General features: G+C 41.7%; 1 protein-coding gene across 1 annotated transcript in view; it reads right to left on the reverse strand.

The window, feature by feature from the left end:
• The window catches only part of LOC126092832 (aminoacylase-1-like), a 45,997-nt gene extending 36,802 nt beyond the window's left edge, over positions 1-9,195 (reverse strand). Inside the window, exon 1 of the mRNA XM_049908562.1 lies at positions 9,099-9,195. Coding sequence (XP_049764519.1) covers positions 9,099-9,195 — 97 coding nt within the window. The remainder of the gene's footprint in view (positions 1-9,098) is intronic.
• Between the last annotated feature and the right edge of the window lie 16,181 nt (positions 9,196-25,376).

The following is a 25,376-nucleotide window of genomic DNA, read 5'->3' on the forward strand; positions in this document are numbered from 1 at the left end:
GGATACATGCGGACGTGCATTGTCCTGTTGGAACAGCAAGTTCCCTTGCCGGTCTAGGAATGGTAGAACGATGGGTTCGATGACGGTTTGGATGTACCGTGCACTATTCAGTGTCCCCCCGACGATCACCAGTGGTGTACGGCCAGTGTAGGAGATCGCTCCCCACACCATGATGCCGGGTGTTGGCCCTGTGTGCCTCGGTCGTATGCAGTCCTGATTGTGGCGCTCACCTGCACGGCGCCAAACACGCATACGACCATCATTGGCACCAAGGCAGAAGCGACTCTCATCGCTGAAGACGACACGTCTCCATTCGTCCCTCCATTCACGCCTGTCGCGACACCACTGGAGGCGGGCTGCACGATGTTGGGGCGTGAGCGGAAGACGGCCTAACGGTGTGCGGGACCGTTGCGCAGCTTCATGGAGACGGTTGCGAATGGTCCTCGCCGATACCCCAGGACCAACAGTGTCCCTAATTTGCTGGGAAGTGGCGGTGCGGTCCCCTACGGCACTGCGTAGGATCCTACGGTCTTGGCGTGCATCCGTGCGTCGCTGCGGTCCGGTCCCAGGTCGACGGGCACGTGCACCTTCCGCCGACCACTGGCGACAACATCGATGTACTGTGGAGACCTCACGCCCCACGTGTTGAGCAATTCGGCGGTACGTCCACCCGGCCTCCCGCATGCCCACTATACGCCCTCGCTCAAAGTCCGTCAACTGCACATACGGTTCACGTCCACGCTGTCGCGGCATGCTACCAGTGTTAAAGACTGCGATGGAGCTCCGTATGCCACGGCAAACTGGCTGACACTGACGGCGGCGGTGCACAAATGCTGCGCAGCTAGCGCCATTCGACGGCCAACACCGCGGTTCCTGGTGTGTCCGCTGTGCCGTGCGTGTGATCATTGCTTGTACAGCCCTCTCGCAGTGTCCGGAGCAAGTATGGTGGGTCTGACACACCGGTGTCAATGTGTTCTTTTTTCCATTTCCAGGAGTGTATTTTCGTTCGTAATTTAATCAAGCTCCCCTGTGAAAGTCAGTTTTTATGCGTGTCTCTTATCGTGTAATATGTAGTGTGGTACTGAATATTCTCTTTAGTGTGTGTTTGGTATTTGCTTTTGTGCACAGTGATGATGACATGGTTTAGCAGGGGATATGTGTGGCCAAGTTAGCTTCCTCCCGTCATTTTCTTTAGGCATTTGTATCTTAACACTGCGAGTGAGTCTTCGAATTACGCCGCTGTTGTATAAATTTTATTAGTTGCGTTTCACAGCGTGACTACACAGGCTTCTCTTTTGCAGTGCTTCAGTTTCGTCCCTCGTCCATTCCCCTCTTCCTGCTCTCATCACAGAACATCCGTTTAATTCAGTTTGCAGACACAAATACACAATAACCGACCTAAATATTTACAGTAAAATACATATAAAAGATGACACAATAATGACCTTAAGCGCTGAAGTGTTGGTAACATGGACAGTACGCTGCGAAGGAGAAGAAGAAGAAGAAGAAGAAGAAGAAGAAGAAGAAGAAGAAGAAAAAGAAAACCAAGACCTTTCGTACACCAAAAAGAGTAACAAAGGGACTTCAGCTGCCGACAAAACTGGAGCCTTGCAATAAGAGAATATTTGGTACAGTACAGTTAACCTGTCATACGTGGACTATAAAATGAACATTTACTGAGAAAAAAAATAACCAATCGAGAAAAATATACACTGAAAGTAAAATGAACAATCGATGTAAACAATATGAACATAAGTAATTTCGTTTCCGCAACGTGGAGACAGAACCATCCCGAACAACTACTGCTCATTACGTGCTTCATGCAACAATCATAGCCAACGGGATATATTGGTAAATTATCACCAGAAAATATTTTGTAAAATAAGTATTATATGCACTCACTGCATTGGGTGGACGCGTATTAGTGTGTATTCTATTTAATTGACTGTATTATCAAACCAGTACAGAGTAGAGTCGCTGTGGAAACTAGACAGCATGGCGTGATCCGACGCTCGAGACAAGCAAGTCGATCAAGGCTGCGAAATTCGCACTAGACTAATGTGGGCCCCATCTGTCGAACTGGTACTCAGAATTACTCTTGAAATATTTTTCTTTGAAATGAGATCAAACCGACGTTCTCTGTTTTCACCAGGCGTCAAGTGAAACACAAGAGGGAACCCATTATATTTTGAAAGCGCTAGTGAAGTAAGCTATTGGAAAATCGTGACAGTTACTGATTCTGTCTGCCATGTAAGGCAGACTGTACTGAACAGAAGCAGAGCATCGATGACATCAAGTCAGTCAAATGCAACGTAACATACAGCTGTTCTTAGACGAAATTCAACTTACAACCTTTATTTGTCTAGTATGCGAGTTTGTAAGGTCGTTTTTAACTAGCGGTCTAGACAAATAAAGGTTACGTTAAATATGAAGACCGCTTGTCCACATTCTTGACCATCATCCTTACAGAAACTTAGGTTTGTCCCATTTCCTACTGCTAAGCTGTGGTCATTTCCAGCCAACGTTACGCAGTTACGTGATATAGGTACTGTCTTTTCCAGCTGCGTTAGTTCAATAGAAAGTATTCTGTCAGTTTCAATGCACGGAAACATTAATATCAAAATACACAGTTAGTATAGTAACTGCTATACCTGAGGAATCTATATTACAAAGTGATTATCTCAATATACTGAATTCCGAACCATCACCAGTTTCAAGTTGCCTATCTAGCGGCATCCAGAGGGAAGAAAAATTTGATTCCAATATTTCGTATAATTATTGAACGAATTAAAATATTTAACAACCTTCATAATCTAATAATTAATAGGCATACTCCTCCGCTGAAAGTTTAACACAGCAAGACAAGTATTACATTTGGAAGCAGTGTGTCTTTTCTGAGGTAACATGGCTGCAACGCGGAAATATCCCGAACTTATCCATCCAGAATTTCAGAATCAGAGCACCTAGCGGCTTCCAAAACACTTCACACATAGTTTTAAACATTTACGAAACATTTCCTCTCTTACATCTGGCGCAAAATGTGCCACTTTTTTACAATCGACTCTATTTGCATCACAGCTGATATTCCTGGCTGTGGCTGCCATTATTTTATCTTGCTAGAAGCTCACCTTGATGCAGCTTGATACATATTAAGTAGCGTAGGTGCAAAAGTGGAGTGAGGTACAAGCAGCGGATCGTACAGTATGTGCTATTCGCGTGGGAGAGTCCACAAATTGTACTGAACTTGCTTCTGATTGGTCGGCACATTCGCATGTTAGACATCAAAACCACTAACTTCTCTTGTTAATTATTTATATACTTTTCATTGTATTTAACCCAGTTTTCAACATAACCATCTTTCATGGTTAGGCTACGAGTCTACCGTTTTCGTTTATTAAATTCCGGTAGTTTTGAGAAACATAAGACTAATGCTATTACAACCGAAGTGCTTCGGATACCTTGGGGTTGCTTTGGCGCGCCTGGGAGACGAATTACTTTGGCTGCCCGAGTAAGACTGTTTCGGGCATTCTTCAGAGCCGGACGTGTATCTGTTGCAGACGGCCTGTCGTACTCTACGAGGTGCATTCAAGTTCTAAAGCCTCCGATTTTTTTTCTAATTAACTACTCACCCGAAATCGATGAAACTGGCGTTACTTTTCGACGTAATCGCCCTGCAGACGTACACATTTTTCACAACTCTGACGCAATGATTCCATGACAGCGGCGAAGGCTCCTTTAGTAGTCTGTTTAGACCACTGGAAAATCGCTGAGGCAATAGCAGCACGGCTGGTGAATGTGCGGCCACGGAGAGTGTCTTTCATTGTTGGAAAAAGCCAAAAGTCACTAGGAGCCAGGTCAGGTGAGTAGGGAGCATGAGGAATCACTTCAAAGTTGTTATGACGAAGAGACTGTTGCGTAACGTTAGCTCGATGTGCGGGTGCGTTGTCTTGGTGAAACAGCACACCCGCAGCCCTTCCCGGACGTTTTTGTTGCAGTGCTGGAAGGAATTTGTCCTTCAAAACATTTTCGTAGGATGCACCTCTTACCGTAGTGCCCTTTGGAACGCAATGGGTAAGGATTACGCCCTCGCTGTCCCAGAACATGGACACCATCATTTTTTCAGCCCTGGCGGTTACCCGAAATTTTTTTGGCGGCGGTGAATCTGTGTGCTTCCATTGAGCTGACTGGCGCTTTGTTTCTGCATTGAAAAATGGCATCCACGTCTCATCTATTGTCCCAAGCGACTAAAAGAAAGTCCCATTCATGGTGTCGTTGCACGTCAACATTGCTTGGCAACATGCCACACGGGCAGCCGTGTGGTCGTCCGTCAGCATTCGTTGCACCCACCTGGATGACACTTTTCGCATTTTCAGGTCGTCATGCAGGATTGTGTGCACAGAACCCACAGAAATGCCAACTCTGGAGGCGATCTGTTCAACAGTCATTCGGCGATCCCCCAAAACAATTCTCTCCAGTTTCTCAATCATGTCGTCAGACCGGTTTGTGTGAGCCCGAGGTTGTTTCGGTTTGTTGTCACACGATGTTCTGCCTTCATTAAACTGTCGCACCCACGAACGCACTTTCGACACATCCATAACTCCTTCAACTGTCGATGAATTTCAATTGGCTTCACACCACGCAAATTCAGAAAACGAATGATTGCACGCTGTTCAAGTAAGGAAAACGTCGCCATTTTAAGTATTTAAAACAGTTCTCATTCTCGCCGCTGGCGGTAAAATTCCATCTGCCATGCGGTGCTGCCATCTCTGGGACGTATTGACAATGAATGCGGCCTCATTTTAAAACAATGCGCATGTTTCTATCTCTTTCCAGTCCGGAGAAAAAAAATCGGAGGCCTTAGAACTTGAATGCACCTCGTACATTGGAAGTTGTCAGAAAAGTTACAGTACTATTAAGAAACCTATGTCGAGAAGACAGTGTAAAATGTGATATTTTAAAGATCTTGCCCTCTGTAGATACAGAGACTAAACTGGGCAAGTGGCATCCCACAAAAAAAAAGGCACAAACACATTCAAGTTCGAGATGACAGCATAGCAGCTTCCGTTGAGGAAGATCCCACGACCTACTAGCCGTCTTCTGCCCTGGGAACACAACTTTAGAAGACGACAGGTTGGTGAACAGATCGGTTAGGGACTTTTATTCAATCTGTACAGATCTCTCCAACTTCCAAATCTGACCTCCGGCACGACAACGTAAAATTTATAACAGTTTCTGTATACGAGGTCGGTTCAAAAAATACGGGGACATTCGTAATTTCGCGCAAATGGTGCGTTGACGCGAAATGACGTTGGCATCCCAGCACACGACAGTGTTTTAACATGTAACTGTCGGAAATTTCATTGTTATATGTCTGTCAGTCATTGTTCAGTGCTGTACTGAGTAGAGCGTTGTGTCGCATAGTTGGCGAATTCCGAGATGGCACAGTTATATGAGCAACACATCTGCATTAAATTATTCCTTAGAGTCAAGAAAACGTTCACAGAGACGATCCAAATGATACAGGAAGCCTATGGCGATGAGTGCTTAAGCCATACTCGGTGTTAAGAATGGTTCATACGGTTTAAAAATGTCCGGACGGAAGTTAAAGACGACGATCGTTCAGGACGTCCTTCGACGTCTACCGACGACGCTCGTGTCAAGAACGTCAACGGTATTGGGCGCGCTACTCCAAGACTGACTGTCCGAGAGATTGCAGAAGAATGTCACATTTCAGATGGGTCATGTCACGGAATCCTGTTTCATTTTGGAGTGCATCATGTTGCCGCCAAGTTCTTCCCTCGGCTCATGACTCAACACCAGTAAATCTTCGCCTCGCAATCTGTGATGGCTCAAATGAGAACGAGATGTTCTTTAAGAGAATCATAACTGCTAATGAGACGTGGGTCTACGGAGGAGACCAAGGTTCAGTCCTCACTAGACTTGGCCACTGTTTCTATGTTTCGATACAGTGTATCGATACGTGGAACTGTTTCAGTGTTTCGGAACGGCTGTGGTTCACTGTTTCGAAACAGAGGTGTTTCATTCCGCCCCTGTCTCGGATAAACGGACCAGATTCGATCTCGAGCCAGACACAGAAACTGTATCGTTGTTTCAAAATAAGGCTGTTTTTGAGTCCACCTGTGCTTGGAATGGACTAATTGTATCGAAACAGTGATGTTTCATTCCGCTCTGTGTCGGACGAAATTCGGGCTCGGCACAGGTACTGAAACACAACGTACCACTTCGTGAAACACTTTCAAGAGTGTCGAAATCTTTTTGACAAGAAATAGCATGAAGCTTAAGATATCCGAAAATAAAGCTTCGTTTCTAGCTGAATGTCCTCTTCCGAAATGGTGTAACATCTGATTTATAAACACTAACCAAACAATAAAACTACGCTTACTATTCACATTCAAAATAATAAATATGTGAAAATCATTCAGTTAAATTACACTTTTTTATAACATATTCTTCTCTGTTCAAGTACAGTAATCATGTTAAGAAACGCAAGTAAGCCTACAACATTTTGAATAAGAAAAGGCGTAGAGTGACAATTAGACATATATATACAAATTTGATGTAGGTATAATTGCAAGCAATCTGTTTGACATATCACTGATAGTGTAATGGTGAACGGGAAGGCCTGGAAAGCACGGTGAATTTATAGTAACGGTTCGAAACACCTTGAAAGACAAAATTTTTTCTGTTATATTTCGTTATTTATTCGAATTACTTGGCATTATTTGTGAGTCTATAGTCACTGTGCCTATTATCCACAATGATTTCCTTTGTGTGCAGCATGGGTATATTACCCATACTAACGGAATGTGGGAATCCCAGTAGCATATCCGTTGTTTCTACAGTTTGCTCCCACCTCCAGTTCCTTTCGTGGTGGTTCTTCTGTCTTCAGCTATGGCTGTGCTCAGCCTATTGAAAAGTATGAAAGTCACACGACACGAAAGCAGCGCATTTGTTGCATGAAATACGAAACTGCCAAGATGCCTAAGTGATAGTTTCATACTTTCTGCGATATGATTAGCGCTCTCGCACCTCATTTGTGTTTATATGTACATACCCATACAGTAGACATTCAAGATGATAAAATGTGCAGGTTTATAAAATTACAAAACACAAATTGTAAATTACGAAACACAAATTGTTTCACTGTTTCGAAACATTACGTTGTACTGTTTCGTTTATTTCGAAACAATTATGTGATTCAGTATGTCCATCTCTTGTCCTAACAATGGCCTGTGAAAGGTTTTCAGAACCATATCAGGAACAAATTGTTCGTGTATTTATTGTCGGGACGCGTTGCGACGCCTGCGAGAAAATATGAGAAGAAAACGGCCTGAAATGTGGCGAGACAATTCATGGCTCTTACATCACGATAACGCACCCGCACATTTATCCCTGTTGGTGTGTAACAATCGAAAAAAAAAAAGAAACGAAAGTACTGTGCTGCTTCATCCTCCGATCCTCTGTACTCTGCAGACCTGCCTCCAGAGGACTTTTTTTGGTTACAAAAATGAAAAACCCGTTGAAAGGATGAAGATTTGCAACGAGAGACGAGATAAAAAAATTCGCAGACGGCGCTTCGCGCGATCCACCAATAGACATACCAAGACCACTTCGGAAGAGGGACGGAGTCCCGGGTTCGATTCCCGGCAGGGTCAGGGATTTTCACCTGCCTCGAGATGACTGGGTGTTTGTGTTGACCTCATCATTTCATCATCATCCAGGAAAGTGGCGAACTTGGACTGAGCACAGATTGGGTAATTGTACGGGCGCTGATAACCACGCCGTTGAGCGCCCCACAAACCAAGCGTCATCATCATCATCATCATCGGAAGAGGGAAAGGCGTAGAGAGCGGTGTATCAATTGTGGTAGAGTATATTTCGAGGGATACCATGCACAATAAGTAAAAGGTAAGCGTAGAAAAGTATTGTGGACACAGTTCCGGAATTTTTTAACAGGTCTCGTAGTATTCATATATCTCATTGAACGTAACTGCAAAATTATACCATTGTACGGCACGTATCTCAGGAGATATGAATCCATACACATTTAAAAGCCTGAAAAAATTGCTTCTGCTTGACATGGAGTGCAGCCAGACTTCAACATCAGGCACGACGTTCTAATTTAGTGCTTCTCTATTACTAACTCTATTTGCAGCACACTTTGTGGACAGTATCTACTTATGTCACTGAATGCACAATTATGTCGTTATATGCTACACAAAAATTCGGTTCCGTACAGAACTAGCTTTTCTTTAAAATGGAGCGGAAATTACTCAGACTTTACTCATCCAGTTTTTAATAATGAGAACATTTAGCGACTACCAACAGATTTTAAGGCTAATTTCAAACTTTTCCCAACCTCTCGTTTACGTGCGTAACGTCAGATATATAACATTTTAACTCATTTGTAAACTAATCAGATATCTGAAACTGTTTTATACATGGGAGTTGGCTTCTTTAAAGATGGGGGTTTACTGGTATTAACCTATTCCAATACTTAAAACATTTTTCCATACTGGGATTTGCATACATATCGCCGGGCGCATAGTACGTTTACCTCTTCTTTTGTTCCATACAGTGTGAACAAAGGCTCTACGACAAGTTTGAGGAAGCGGTTTGATGAAGAAAGCGAGATGTGCGCCCGTACCTCAGCCCCAACGCACGTTAATAACCGTGAGAACACTGCACTTAAATTCACACTCTCTAACGTAATCGGAGAAAGATGTCAGTCGGTCCTCGAAGCATACTCGAATAGTGTATCTTGTGGTAAAGGCCAGGTGACCTGGGATCGAATTCCCGTTAGGCACAATTTTCCCGTTGTCACCGGAGATGAACTCTACTAGTTGGTTAACGCGAAGATAAAAAATCAATCATACTAAATTTTTACACGGTCAAGCACAGGAGGCGATTGTACTGACAGTTGTGTCTATCCAATCACATCGTCTGAGTGATCACAAGACTGTTGATTATAACTAAACACACCCAAAACGATAAGGCAACAAAAATTTCAAAATATACGTGCTGTAGAATATTTGGAAATTAGTTATAAATATGTAGTAACTGTGGTTGAGGCCTACCGTAGTCCGGATTAGGATGAACGCTTTTGATCCGGAGGTACTGCCTGAAGTTTTCGATGGCGAGGTCATCTAAATGCTTCTCGTCCATGGTGTCCATGTTCGTCTGATAGCTGATGCAGCGAGGAGACTGAACTGAGACCGGCACGCGCCGTGCGGTATATAAGGCACTGCAGTCGAAGGGGGATGTCGTTACGCTAGAGTCAATGATAGCAGAGGACGGTAGGTCGACCTTTGTTGACGTGAGGTACATATCGGTCGAGAAAATACCACACTACGTCGGTGTTACGAGGCCAGACCGTATTTGACTGGAACGGTACAGCTATCACCCATCCTAATATTGGTTAAATGACGCGACAGGTAATCGTCCTTAAGCGTTTGAAGAAGTGTGAGGACCTATTCTCGGTAGTACGTGGCGAAGAAGGTACTCCGAGGCGACGGTTACATGGAAATAATTCTGCCAATCTCAATTAGAAGTCACTTCAATTGAGCGTAAAGTGGTTCACAGGCGTACCTGCACAGAATAAGAAACGATGACTATTTTCCTTTCAGTTTATTTCAGTTTTTGACAAAATCGAGGTCATGTGACGTGGATAACAATCTAGGAATATTTCAAGAATTCGGAAGGAAAATCGGCTGTTCTCTTTCAAAGAAACAATACCGGGATTCGCCTTGAGCGATTTACGGAGATCACGGAAAACCTAAATCTGAATGGCCGGACGCGGATTTTAACCGTTGTCCTCCCAAATACGAGTCCCCTGTGGTATTCACTGCGTCACCTCGCTCGGTGACTTCCTTGGAGTCTGTCGCTGTCATGCAGGAGAATCTCAGCTACTTCGTCAACGGAGGTGAGATTTTGGCAGCATAATACGTCGAATGTGGGGACTTTCGTGCTATTGTCGCAGCCATTTAAACGACACGTGTCCTAGAAATATACTACACACACCATAGAATCCAGATGAAGCAGCCGATATGTTATATTTGCGTAACTCCACACGGAAAGCTATTTCATAGAGCCAAAAGAAACTTAGCAACGTTATGAAAAGATTGAATAAATTTTTGTAACAATAAAAATTAAAGACTTTTAAAGTCTTACGTTCAAGTATTTACTTGCATCTCAACGTTGCAGCGTACGTTTTCGTAGAGTGTAGAGAAAACTTGGCACAGCTACTAAAACTAACGCAAAAGTAGTAAGATATTCTTACATTTGACTTGACGGTAATCCGTGACTGCACTTCAGATCAACGAAAGTCGTAGATCCTATTGATATGCTACTCTGCCGCAGAATTAAACCATAGCTTCATTTAAAAATGGCAGTGAAGTTACGAAAATGCATTGCCCTTTCTTTGATTAGCCACTGGTCACTATTAGTCTAGGTGCAAAACGATTACAGTTATCTTTGAGTCAAATGTTATTTGATAAAAAAATAAAGGTCCTCACCCAGCACGATGTTTATGCCCACCCCAATCACGAATTAATTATGTGAAGGAAAATGATACACATCTGTATGAAGTTTACTAGTTTTCTTTTGTATTTACGCTCCATAGCGGAGTGATGAGTTGCTGTAGTCTTCATTCCGAAGGCTTGTTTGATGCAGCTCTCCACGCTACGGTATCCTCTCCCAATAACTACTGATAGTAGGATACCTGGTGTAATGTAAGTTCATTCGTACCCGCTTCTTGTTTTCATCCCTTAATCTCCTTCTAAAACTTTAACCCCCCCCCCCTCCCCCCTACACACACACACACACACACACACGTCCCTCCACTATCAAATTAACAGTTATTTCACGGCTCAGGACGTGACCCATCAACTGATCCCTTCAATTAGTCCAGTTCTGCCGTAAATTTCTTTTTGCTCCAGTGCGATTCAGAACCTCCTCATTAGTTACTTGATCTGCTCATATAATCAGCAATATTCTTCTGTAGTATCACGTTTCGAAAGCTTCTACTCTCTTCTTGTTTTGAACTCTGTATCGTCCACGTTAAACTTCTGAGTAAGTCTACATCTCAGATATACACCTTCAGAAAAACGCTTAAATTTAAATTACATGTTAAAAATTGCATCTCTGTTTCGGCCATTAACAGTTATTTTGTAGCCCAAATAGAGAGGCTAATCACTACTTATAGCCTCTTGTTTCCTTGCCTAATTCCTTCAAAGTCACCTGACATTACATTCTCCTTTTAATACTTTTGTTGATGCCTGTCTTATAACTCCTTCTCAAGACATTATTCGTTGCGTGAAATGCCTTATAAACAAGGGGACCCCTCGGCAATCGGATTCTTTCATACTGATGGTACTTGAAGTTCAGAGCTCAAATTACATCAACAAAAGCAGTTCAATGAAACTCTCTAAATTTCTCGATAAAATCAATTTTGAAATTTTCGGGTCGTCTTTAATGCAGTTATACAAGGTCAAAGTTTCTAGATAGGTGGTGTGACTACGTGGTAGAGTGCTCACCTACCACTTGTGAGGCACAAGTTCCATTCCTGGACCTACTATAACTTTGTTTTTTTCTTTAAATCTTATGGGACTTAACTGCTAAGGTCATCAGTCCCTAAGCTTACACACTACTTAACCTAAATTATCCTAAGGACAAACACTCACACCCGTAACCCGAGGGAGAACTCGAACCTCCGTCGGGACCAGCCGCACAGTCTATGACTGCAGCGCCTAAGACCGCTCGGCTAATCACGCGCGGCCCCACAACTTTAAACCAAGATGTATATTCCATGAACATTTCCATGAAGCGTAATACGCATATGGTTGAAAAGGAATTAAATTCGTAACTTTTTTAATTTTATCGGTCTTTCATAAAAGGTCAGTAATTAAAAACGGTAATTTGCAATGAAAAAAGAATTTTTGTGTCCCATACGTAATTAGAAATAAAAAGACGTGCATTTTTATAAAAACAGGACTCAGGTAATATGTGTTAGTCAGCAAATAATTGATGAATTTCAAGTTCAAATTATGTAGGAGTTTTGGCAGCAAAATATCTGGTGATGGCCAAAATAGCGAGAGTATAAAATGTTTTATGGCAATGGTAATGAAAGCGTTTCTGAAGAAGAGCTATTCGTTAACATCGAATGTAGATGTAGGTGTTAGTCTTTGCTGAGTTGTGTTTTATCATGTATGGATGGTTTTGAAATGACGTGCTACAGGAGAATGCTGAAGATCAGGTACGTAGCTCGCTAACTTATGAGGAGGTAATGAAGAGAATTGTGGAGAAAATAAATTTCTGGCACAACCTGGCTAGAAGGGATCGGTTGACAGGACACGTTCTGAGACATCTAAATGTCACCAGTTTAGTGTTGCCGGGAATTTTTGGGTGTGTGGGAGGGGGGGGGGGGGGGGGGCGTGAAAATCTTAGAGGTAGACCACGATATAAATACTGTATGCAGAATCAGAAGGTAGTGTAGGAGGAAAGTGTGGGGCGTAAAAATCTTGCAAGGAGACCAAGAGATGAAGACAGTAAACAGATTCAGAAGCATGCAAGTTGTAATACATATTCGGAGATGAAGAAGTTTGCACAGGATAGAGTAGCTGGGAGAGCTACATCAAACCAATTTTCGGACTGAAGACCACAAAGCGGGTATTCGAACACAACGAAAAAATCGAAGATAATAATGACCGAAACGAAACTCGAACCAGCGATTACCAGTCTCGGGCGCTGTGGAATATTTTCATCTTCATGCATTTTAAACGGAATTGCGAGTAGGAAAGGTACCTTTGTTTATATCTTTGCATCAGCTGCAAATCGAATTTAACACCATTCCCTGGGAACCGCGGCACCGCTACGGTCGCAGGTTCGAATCCTGCCTCGGGCATGGATGTGTGTGATGTCCTTAGGTTAGTTAGGTTTAAGTAGTTCTATGTTCTAGGGGACTGATGACCTCAGCTGTTAAGTCCCATAGTTCTCAGAGCCATTTGAACCATTTGAACCATTCCCTGGCAGCGAGCATCTTACTGAACATCTACAAGATCTGTCGAGAAAAATCGACCTCGCTCTGTCATGTTAAATACAATCGGAAAATGTCAAAGTCGATTTTATCGATTTTTGAGAGTTGCATCGAACTGTTTTTGGGGATTCGTATTTGAGTTCTGAACGGCACGTCACATAAATATAAAAAATTGCAAAAATGCGACTGCTGTGTTGCCGCCTTGTAAGTCCTACGTATCTCTGACAGAGTTAGAAAGTCATCAGCAAATCTCTAATTTTGCTTCTTTCTGAACTTGAATCCCCTTCCCAAATATTACCTTTGTTTACTTTACCATTAGATCTGGGATCGGTATTACGCCACTTGTTCCTGGATTTCTCCAGAGCCCAAACGGATCTTCTGGCAGGTGGCTTCTAAAAGCTTTTGCATTCTTGTGTGAATATTTCGAACCACTATTTTGGAAGCATTACTTGTTCAGCTGGTGGTTCGATAATATTCACACCTGTCAACATTTGACTCTGACTCTTGAAGTCTGAGGGTATTTCGCCTGTCTTATATACACTGACGGAAAAAGAAAAAAATCGCAACACAGCGAAGGAGTTGTGCAACATAAACGAAATTTGGTACACGTGTTTCTACATCTGAAACATGGTGTCTGTTCAAATTTCGCGCTAGTCTCTTAAGAGCAGCGCTAATAGCGCCACTACGAGGATGCAAATCAGGATTGCTGTAAACACCTGCAGTAACTTTATAACAGACATCATATTTACGCCGGTGACTGTAACACTTTCTTTATTTCACGATTGCAATTTCGGCCTTAGGCCATTATCAAATGCAGATTTTTGCGGCTTTACTCCACGTTAACTTAGTCGTTGTCATTACTATTAAATACATTCGTTACGCTGTTACATAAGGCGAGTGTCACGAATGTATTTAACAGTAATGACAACGACATATAAATGTAATTACAATGAAATGAATACCCCTAGCTGCATACAGGCGTTGATATAAGTCAACGGGGACAGTTGACAATGTGTGCTTCGACCGAGATTCGAGTCCGGAATCTCGTGCTTATATGGGAGACGCTCTAGCCACCTGAGCCACCGAGGACACAGAGGATGGTGCGACTGCAGTGACTTATCCCTGGCACGCCTCCCGTGAGACCCACATTCGCAATTTATTGCCCCGCCCTATTTTCATAGTGCCCCTGCCCACTATACTCATTACTCGCGGCTTTACTGCCGATTCCCGTAAAGAGTGCACAGAAGAAGATGGTCAACTGGCCGGTGAGTCTTAAGGGGCTCCGGAAAGGCTCAAAATCATGAAAAGTTCAATTTTTACTTTTTTGCGTTTTCTGAATCTGCAGACTATTACCTTTTAATAGATATATAATTTATTCAATTCCGAAGACTACAACTATTTTTAAATTTTTTTTGAAATGTGTTCTACATGGGCGTGATCCACTGTGGCGCTGTTAAACTGCTGTCAAATGGTGTTATTATTAACGTTCGTGTTCATCAGGTACATTTTAGTGATGTGAGATAAAGTATGTGTTGTGGCTAACTTATTTTCAGAGACTTAGCAGCACCTGAACTGTTGAAAAAGTGTATTCACCGAAAAACTCAAAACCCCAATGAAAGTGTAAATAGTGTTATATGGTCGAGAATCCCGAAGACTGTATTTGTTGGAATAGAAACACTTCACTTTGGTGTGTATGATGCTGTTGCGACTTTCAATGATGGCAACATTGTAAGGTGCAAGGTATTTAGAAATATGCCAATGAAGATAGGTTCTAACATGGTACGAGCGATGCTTGCTTCAGACAAGGAACGCCTTCGGGCTGCAGACAGAGCTGTAAAGAGTCCAGAAATACAAGCAAGAGTAAACAGGAGGAGGAACAAGAGGAAGCTGGAGAAGGAGTTTGCAGAGGATGAAGATAATCCATCCTATGGACCTGGAATGCACTAAAAAGTTAATCCAATCTTTGTCGCTCGATTCCCAAAACTTTTATTTTCTCATACTAATTACATGTTTTCTAAGGATCTTCCAAACATATTTGTTTCAAACTTTCAGTAAATGTTACACAGTACCTTCTGCATAATTTAACACAGCCTTTTTCCAAAAAACTGTATATTTCTGAATATATAAATAAAAAATTGCCAAAAAATGTTGTGAATTTTCATTACAATTGAAAAAAAATCATCTTTAATAACTGAACTAAAATTTTGTAAAATCCCTGTGTTAAGTAGTAGCCCATATTCCAATAAATAATCTGTAAAAAGATCAACTTCCTACCTCAAATACTTTGTGAGGAAAGATGTAATTTATAAGCGTTATTTTAACATTGCAAGTATAGGGCGTTCCGGAGCCCCTTAACTACCGACCATCTTCATATATACATATAAATGTGTCAGCTCATATTTAGTTGACATGGCGGAAAAAATCTGCACTCGATAATGGCCTAAGGCCGAAATTGCAATCGTGAAATAAATAAAGTGTTACAGTTACTGGTGTAAATATGATGTTCTACATGACTGTGAATCCAAGGTATAAAAAGTAGTTGCAGTAACGGTCGGCACCTTAAATTATCTTCCAGACTGGAAGTGTTGAGTTGATGCTGGTTATGAATGCCTTTAAGACGACAAAAAGGCCATTATTAACATCTCATTGCGTTTGAACGAGGTCGCGTGATAGGGATCGAGCAGCTGGATGTTCCTTCCGCAATACTTCGGAGTGAACTGGCAGGAATGTAGCCACAATACATGGTTGTTTGCTGCGGTGTTGACGAGAACGTACAATCGCAATAAGAGCAGGCTCCAAACAGCCACGACTCACTATCAAGAGGTATTGAATAATAATAATGAGCGTATGGCATTGGTGGCCGGGAGACCCCTCGCGGGGCGGTTCGGCCGCCGCTCCACAAGTTCTTTAACGCCACTACGGCGACTTGCGAATGAATGAGGATGAAATGATGATAAAAGACACACAACACCCATTCATCTCGAGGCAGAGAAAATCCCTGACCCTTCCGGGAATCGAACCAGTGACCCCGTGCGCGGGTAGCGAGAACGCTACCGCAAGATCACGAGTCGCGGACACTATCAACAAGTAATAACATCATATTCAGCCTGTGGCTTTGGCGCATCGTACTCCGTCTATAGCAGCGATTTGAGCAGCAGATGGTACCACAGTGTTACAATCAGTTTTTTCCAGGACAGTTCCGAGCCAGACGTTCTGTAGCGTGCATTCCACTCACCCCCAGAGCCATTTCCGGCTTTAGTGGTGTCAAGTGAGAGCTGACTAGAGGGCTGGGAGCAGGCCAGTTGTCTTTCCTGACGAAAGCCGGTTCTGCCTCGGTGCCAGTAGTGGCTGTGTGCTGGTTACGAAGAGGCCAGTTGAGGACCTGCAGCATCCTGTCTCCGTGCTGGAGACACTCCCTCCCTCCTGGCGTTGTGACAGCAGGCACCCTCTCGTGGTTGTCTCAGGCACCCAGAGTGCAGATTTGTACGTCAGTGTGGTGATTCAGCATGGCGTGCTTTCATAATTAACAGCATTCCAGGGTTTATTTTTGAACAGGATCCCGCTCACCCGCGTACCACTGCTGTAACTAATATGCTCTATAGACAGTCTACTAAGGAAAACTGAAGAGCGGTGGCGTGAATAACAAGACATATAATCAGGTGAGTACAGGTTCATAAACACAAACTCGAATAGGGATAACTCAAGAATAGGTCTAATAATAAGAATAGAGCAATGCGTGTTACCCTCTATGAGCAAAATAATATTCGTATGATATGAGCAATATAGATACAAAGAGATTAAAAGAAAATTTGAAGAGAGAAAAGGAATTATTCATATAGTTCACTGGCATTTTATTCCTATAGGTACTGCACAAACATAACAAAAATTCCTCTTCAGTCTTCCTCCAAAAATACCGTATTATAAATACTGTAGCTGTGCCGTAGTGTATTTGTACTATGTTTTGAGGTGTTATATCGGTAGCAGCATAATATTTATGGACATGAAATTATCATAAGAAAAACGTCCCTTCGACGTTGTTATCGATTTACAGTCCATTGGATGGTGCCCAAGATCTCTTTTGGGAACAACTTTGTAGCTACGTGTGCAATTTAGTATATTTTGAAAAGTATGGTTTGCTTCTGTAAACTGTGCTGTTTCCTAATGCAATTGTAGTGGTTCTGCTCTTTTGAGTTTGAACTGGTTTCGCTCCCTAGAAAAGAAGACTACAATTGCTCTCGCATATTTAGTCACACGAATATGATGGAAATTATCTAAAGCGTTTCCTGTGAACCTGACGGGGTAGGTAGCTGTGATGGAGAAGCGTCTTTATGACAGACGATGTGCAAGATCTATCGCTTGTCTATTTCACAAACTTTGATCTCCTGCAGAGGTGTTGTCGTACGTTACAGTACTGCTTGAAATCTATGCCATGTTTCTTCCAACTCTTCTCTCCACACTTACAATGCTCTCGCGGTATTATGTGGCTAGTGGAATCCAATGAAATCGTACATGAACAGGTACATGTTGAATGTTGCGTCCTTGGAATTAGGCTCATTTTTGAGGTCTCCTTGAATCACAGGTACTCAAAGATAATTCTCCGAGTTATTCAGAAGATTCCAGGGGATTTGAGAGCTGACAGTATACGTAGTGAGTCAGTAGTAATCAGAATCAGCAGAGCTTGTGGAAAAGCTATTACTCTTGCCGAGAACATTGGCATTCTCTGACACAGGCGTATGACAGTTCCAAGTGGATGTAAGTGCTGAAGAATCTATTACTCAGATACGGTTGCTCAATTATTCCACCCATCAGTGAGCTAATCGGATCTCTTCACTGCATTCGTACAGCTGTTGTGGATATGATTCACTTCCCTGTAAGACAAACAAAAATATGACAATTCGCTGTAATATTCTTTTTATGCACATCTGTCTTCCAATAGTCCACCGTGAAGTGGACCCCCACACTTATTGAGCTGCGTTTCCCCAGAAATCCTTTCGTACACGAAACCTCTGCTTCATTGACTCGAAGATATTTTAGCTGTAGAAGCTGAACTGACACGCGGTCGGCAGTGTTCTGCTTGAAATAAATGTTAACACTGATCTTACTGTAGGTGACCGTCTTATTATTGTGCTTTGGTAATTGGAAGGAAAAATACAACAAATGTCGGAAACCTTGAAACAAACACCAAATACACTGAAATGGATATCGCAAATTTGGAGAAGGATGAAAATATGCATTTTTCATACATTATTTACGAAGAACACCGCCTGGTAAAAAAAAGTGAAGCATCGACAATCGGAAGAAGAAACGAAGTGGAACTTCACTAGTTGAGCGTGTGTAACCTTGTTCCAGTAATTACAAAATGAAATCAAATTTGAAAAAAAATTGACAGTAAGAGCCGACTTATGGGAATGACGTAGGACCACTCTGACCTGGATATGTGAACAGATTCAGTTGGAAAGGGTATCATTAAGACGTTGCATTCTCTCTTGAAGCAAGCTGGCCGACAGCTGTTGTAATCGATCTTTGATATCCAGGATACTGGCACTGGGACGTTTTAACATCCCAGCTCGTACACGTGATCTACCGGGAACAGATTGGAGATCTTGCTGGCCATTGTAGTACCTGAACAAGCAGACAGTATACACACGTCCCATGTATGGACGAGCACTGTCCTATTGAAAGGTGGCACCATGATACTGCAGAATGAGAGGTCACACATGAGGACGCAGGATGGCCCAGTCATACGCCTGTGCCGTCAGAGTTCCCTCAAAAACCACTGCACGTTGTGAACCGAAGTCATAGCTGATGGGTTCCAACATCATGACATGGGTCATAACACCACCGTGCCCCTCCAAAGTGTTGGTAAAATGTGACGTCTACCTGGATCACAGCCATCCGCACGGCCAGTGGTCTTCCGGGGTAGTGTAGAACCGCAGCTCATTGCTGACCATCTGACCATAACGACCCATTCGTCGTCAGCCCATGCTCATCCTCGAAATACCACTCCAGACGCAGCCGTTTGTGTTATGAAGTTAGAAACAGCCTGTACGTGGGGCTGTAATTCCTTAGTCTGACTGCTGCTAGTCTCCAACCAATGATGCAGGAAGATGCAGAGTGGTTTTTTTTTTTTTTTTTTTTTTTTTTTTTAAGGGGGTCCGTTGGCTTTTGGATAACAGGAGCAAATGAGAACGGGTTAAGATGTGCCTGGTGGAAGATACGGCGCTACTTCCTTGTTGTGCTCAGAAGCATGCCAGGCCTCATACGTTTCCAACACAGGGTCACTGCCACTTCCTAATGCCCCACAGATACGGATATTAACGATGAGACCAGATGACCAAATGCAGACCAAGAATTATGCCTCCTTCAGTTCTGTCAGATGCTGATAACGCTGTCTCACACCAATGGTACACAGTATCTTCATGTTCTTTACAATGATCATTCCACGCCTAGTAAGAACCTAAACGCGAAAAACGCTAATGTACTATGGTAGCGTTATACGTGTCACAGAGAAATTCATCTCACATCATTTACATATCTGCTGAAGTGATGCATGCGTGCGAAGTTACATCATCACTGGACTGCTCCTTCTGACTCATTCACCTACTTTGTCACACAGTTTATGACAGAGTATAATGACGCAACACTTTCATGCTTAACAATCTTGTATAACCGCTCACTCGACGAAAGATCCGTACCCAAATACTAGAACGTTGTGCAGATCATACCGATATTCAAGAAAGGCACTACGAGTAATCCACTGAATTACAGGCCCATATCATTAACGTCGATATGCAGCAGGATTCTGGAACCTATGACGTGTTCGAAAGTTATGAATTACCACGAAGATAACGGCCTACTGACACACAGTCAACTCGGTTTTAGAAAACATCGTACTTGTGAAACACAACTAGCTCTTTACTCACACGAAGTGTGAATACTATTGACAAGGGATTTCAAATTGATTCCGTTGTTCTAGATATCCAGAAGGTTTTTGACACTGTACCTCACAAGCGTGGTTATGGAATATCGTCCTTGTTATGTGACTGGATTCTTGAATTTCTGTGACAGAGATGGCAGTTCGTATTATTTGACGGAAAGTCATCGAGTAAAACAGAAGTGATTTCTGACGTTCCCCAAGGCAGTGTTATATGTCCTTTGTTGTTCCTGATCTATATAAATGATTTAACAAACAATCTGAGCAGTCGTCTTAGTTTGTTTTCGGATGATTCCGTCGTTTATGGTCTCGTGAAGTCGTCAGAAGAGAAAAAATTGCAAAACGATTTAGAATAGATATCTATATGGTGCAAAAATTGACCGTTGACCCCAAATAATGAAGTATTATCCACATGAGTGCTAAAGTGAATCCGTTAAATTTCTGTTACACAATAAATCATTCAAATCTAAAGGTCGTACATTACAGTTACGAGAGACTTAAATTGGAAAGAACACATAGGAAATGTGGGGAAAACGTACCAAACACTGCGTTTTATTGGCATAACACTTAGAAGATGCAGCAGATCTATTCATGAATCTGTCTACACTGCGCTTGTCCCCCTTTTTTTGGATTACTGCTGTGCGGTGTGGGATTCTTACCAGATAGGATTAACGGAGTACATCAAGAAAGTTCAAAGAAGAGCAGCATGTTTTGTATTATTGCAAAATAGCAGAGAGAGTGTCACTGATTTGATACAGGATTAGGGGTGGACATCATTAAAACAAAGGCGTTTTTTGTTCCAGCGTAATCTTCTCCGGAAATTTCAGTCATCAACTTTCACCTGTGAATACGAAAATATTTTATTGACGCCGACCTACATAGAGAGAAACGATCATCATAATAAAATGAGAGAAATTAGAAGTCGCACAGAAAGATATAGGTGTTCGTTTTTCCCGCACATTGTTCAAGATTGGAATACTAGAGAATTATTGTGAAGGTGGTCCGATGAACTCTCTTCCAGGCACTAAAGAGTGATTTGCAGAGTATCCACGTAGATGTAGATGTAGACAGTGTATAATAAACTATCATTCACCACTCTTTTGACTACAGGAAATCGCCAACTAAATAACCTGTATGACGGAGATAAAAGTAAACCTGCAATGTTAGTTCAGTTAGGAATAGCCTTTTAGATTTACAGTTTATAAGGAAAAATGCCGCTTCTGTAAACTGTTCAATGGTGATGACTGCCGCCAAAAAGGGATTCAACTGGAGGTGTGGGCCCACACATCCCACTGTAGTCTCCATTGATCACTTTAATCTATAGTTATTCCGGAAAACAGTACACACCCTTAGCAGCGTGTGCCTGACGAATGCGCATATGGGAAGAGTTGGAATAAAATGTTGATAAACTATATCAGACGCTCTTCATGGACAAGTGCCTGACGTATGATGACCGTCGTAGAGATGTGTGAATGCGGCCAGGTAACACTACGTGTTTTTTCGGCATTTGCCTAATGTATAGATGGATCTAGTCTAAAGTGTAGGATACATAATTAACATAGATACAATTGACCGCGATTGGTCGCATGACCTGTAATTAATGCTATTCGTCGTATGTGTAGGTTATGTGGCGAATGTTTTGCTGGTAAATAATCCTTATTTCGGTCTCTCATCTTTGTGGCTACTTATGGTACTTTTCATTGGATATAGATGCTTGTTTGTTTTAAACTGTTAGTTTTAATGAAGAAGTGGCATGCCTAGTAGTGTAAAATCATTATTCTTCAACAATACTTCAAGTTGTTATTCCTTCCTATGAGCTCAGTTGTTTTCCTGTTTTCATCTTAGTTTCCATCTACGTACTGATTCAATAAAATGGGACATACGTTACAACGGTGATTCACTTTTTTCAAGACAACTTTTTCCCTTTCCTGTCCTGTGGATCTTATAACCTTGGGGCGATTTTTGTAGAAGTTATAAACTATTTTCCCATCCTCTAACTTTAGGGTTTCTATGGGTTTATATAAGTCAACAATGTCAAACATTTTTTCTAAATGCTGTTTCTGAAATATGTTGTGTCCTGGTTGCTTTTGTAACAATGTATCCACATTTTGTTTTGTGTTTAACGTTGTCACTGTTATAAATATTTTACAAATGAATAAAAGAACCCTATCCTTCTTCATTTAGTTACCGAACAATTTCTTGTCACAGCGTGACTTACATCGATTATATGTTGAGAACACAGGAGCGTGTCGTAAGAATTATGTTTGACGTTAGTTACAGAATACGAGGTCCTATGGTAACGGAGTTCACGCCGCTAACGCTCTTCTCAATATCCATCACATACTGGCTATAATGATTTCTTCTGTCAGCTATTTCTAGTCAAGTGTGGTGCACAGACGTGATTCAGCAGCATATGTTACTGATGTGAGTACTTTCACTAAAACTAGTGTATTTGATTATAATTTAGTTGTTATGAACATATTAATACTTCAGTGTCCAATGATTCTAATTCTATTATACTGTATTTCAAATGCATGTCTCTGAATTATTTCGACGTTAGAAACTCCTCTCCTCGGTGCAAAGTTATGTACAAAGTACTGTCATGTGTACACTGTCGATGAACTAACCAAGTACGCTGAACAGTTGCCACAGATATGCAAAGCTGAGACAGCGATATATAGCGGTAAGTCCCCCGGAGACAGATTAATATTCCTCGGCCCTGCACGCCTCGCAGTAGCCAAGGCGCACACAGATAGCGTGGCGCTTACTCACTGATAAGCCAGCAGGCACTCTGAGCTGTAAACACAGAGGACCAATAACAGAGATAACATCTCTGTTGATTATCACTAATTACAGAAGCTTCGGGATCTCTGATTTTATTTATGAGCTGTTCAACGTGACAGCAGTTGTCATGCTGCAGAATAAATTACGAACAGAGTATTCTTGTCGAACGAGTGAACTGTCTTAAATCAAACGCATTAGTTAAAGATAACGCAATTCGTAATTCGTTAGAAATGATATCATAATTTTTGGACTATGAATTGATACTCGTTGCACGACGAAGCGCGTGCCATGAATCTAGTTGGAGATTAAAATTCGACTGGAATCTGTAAAACGACCAACCTTCGAACACCCGCCCACCACCACACATTCTTTGATTGAATTCGTATGTATGAAACAGTTGTAAACTTCTTATTATTTTATAAATGAATTAATATGTTAAATATTTGAAATTAAGCTTCTAAAACATTTACGACTGAAGACTAGTAACCCTAGTTTTTCTCGCATCTCAATGATTACGACGTCACACCTCCTGATCTATGAGTCCAATAATGATATAAATTTGGAGGTACGTCCAGTGCTATCTGTGGGCTCTGTTTGCAAACTATTTTGAAAATAGAGGTAGTAGTAACGAAGTAATAAATTAAAGCGTCAGTCCTGATGCTGAACATTTTTGGCAGGAACAATAAATATGTAGTATGCGATAAACCTTTATCTTTTCATTATTTTGTTTGGGGTATCAGCGAGAAAAGTTTTCGTAAAGGTTTGAAATTACGTGAAGTATTTTGGACGTCACCAAGTGCTCTTATTATCAAATACTGGATGAATTTGCCGTCTGGATATTGTGTCCGCCGCGAGCTGAGTTGCGTCAAGGCATGTACACAGGTTATAATTTTAATATTTGACTTATTGCTTTAAACGTTGTGCGAATGAGACAGAGTATTGCGTATTACATTCCCTAAGTTGATTAAGGCAACTGCCAACTTGGTTTCGTAGAAAAATACACTGTTGATCTCCTTCTCAACCATCTTTCGAATCCTAGCGGTTGATTAATTTATAACGAGTCCTCGTCGACGGGAGGTTAATCAATAAAGCTTGTTTCTTTCTTTTGAAATTGCTGTGAAGGTGTTGGTTTCACTAGCAGTACTGAGAGTTTTCAGTACATTTGTAGCTTCTAGAAAACTGGCAGCACCGTTTAAGACTCTGAGGCTTCAAGTTCGTTATTTACGTTGCCACAGGTACCTCGAAACACAAATCGAAGAAAACGTGTGAGTATTAACTATTATTATTAATTTTATAGGCAAAAAGCTTAAACTATATGCCCCTGTATAAACCACAAATAGTATATTTCTCGTGGCCTATTAAATGCATTAAAATGAGGGTAATACTCGAAAATATTTATCCGTTGGGCAGAAAGATACTTTAAGATCGCAAATGTGACTTTTTATGTGTGCTAATTTCTAGGGTAATGTTCGTAAACGAACAGAAAATGTTTCATTCCTCAATTACAGAGATGCAACTACCCATCCTTTATGGGTGGAATGAGGAGGCCACAGAAAAGCCATCCCATAGTTTGATACACCGAAATATACAATTTGTCTTTCGATTTATCCCTTAGAAAAACTACAGAGATTAATAATGAGAGAAATTGTTGAAGATTTTGGCTCCCTACAACAACTGAAGAGTAGAAATGTCATACATTCTGAGTTCCAAATCCCACATTCGTCAGGAGAATTTAAAAAAAAAATGTATTTCTCATACCTTTTCTGATACCACAGAATTATGCTGCTCACCTCACTTCAAAAAAATATTGAAACAAATTAGAAAATAAGAAAGTAATTAAGAATCTTCTAGGTGCAATACCGAGAAACTGATTCGTTCTAAGTGTCAATAACAAAGGTTCGGTTTCAAGTGCCATTAATACTGAGCCACGTTTTATTTGTGATAATACAAATACAGAAATACAGCAGGAATGTATTAACAGTTAGAACTGTAGTCAACAAAAACAATTTCTCATACCTCTAGAATTCTGTGCTAGAGAATTACAGAATTAGATTCCAGAAAAAAATCTTTCGCTGTTGACTTAGGCTTCTTACACAACTCGACTCGTAGGCTCAGATACTGAAAAGGTTACGGTAGAACTCCCTGTGCCAGGGGCGTAGATACGGGGATGGCGGTTTGGGGGGGGGTGGATGAGGGGTGAAGGGGTCAATGAATATAAGATTAAATTTTGCAACTTGAACACTTACAGTGGACGTTACATTGTGGCGAAGTTTCGAAGGAGCAAGAAATAGCACGATGTCTATAAGGTGCCCTCCGTTTATTATCGGTGCATGTCGGGACATTTCGAATCGACTGTCTTATGATTATGACCGTGTAGAAAGCGTAAGGAGTGTGTTTGAACATGAACTGCTGTCTCTATGACATGCTTTCACTTAACCTTGTTACTTCAGTGTATAATGTATACCTTAGTTGATAATATCTATGCGCACGCATGCCTAAAGTGGCGTCTGTATAACAGACAGATACAGGGTGTTTCAAAAATGATCGGTATATTTGAAACGGCAATACAAACTAAACGAGCAGCGATAGAAATACACCGTTTGT

The sequence above is a fragment of the Schistocerca cancellata genome, chromosome 7 (assembly GCF_023864275.1).
Source record: "Schistocerca cancellata isolate TAMUIC-IGC-003103 chromosome 7, iqSchCanc2.1, whole genome shotgun sequence".
Taxonomy (NCBI): Eukaryota; Metazoa; Arthropoda; class Insecta; order Orthoptera; family Acrididae; genus Schistocerca; species Schistocerca cancellata.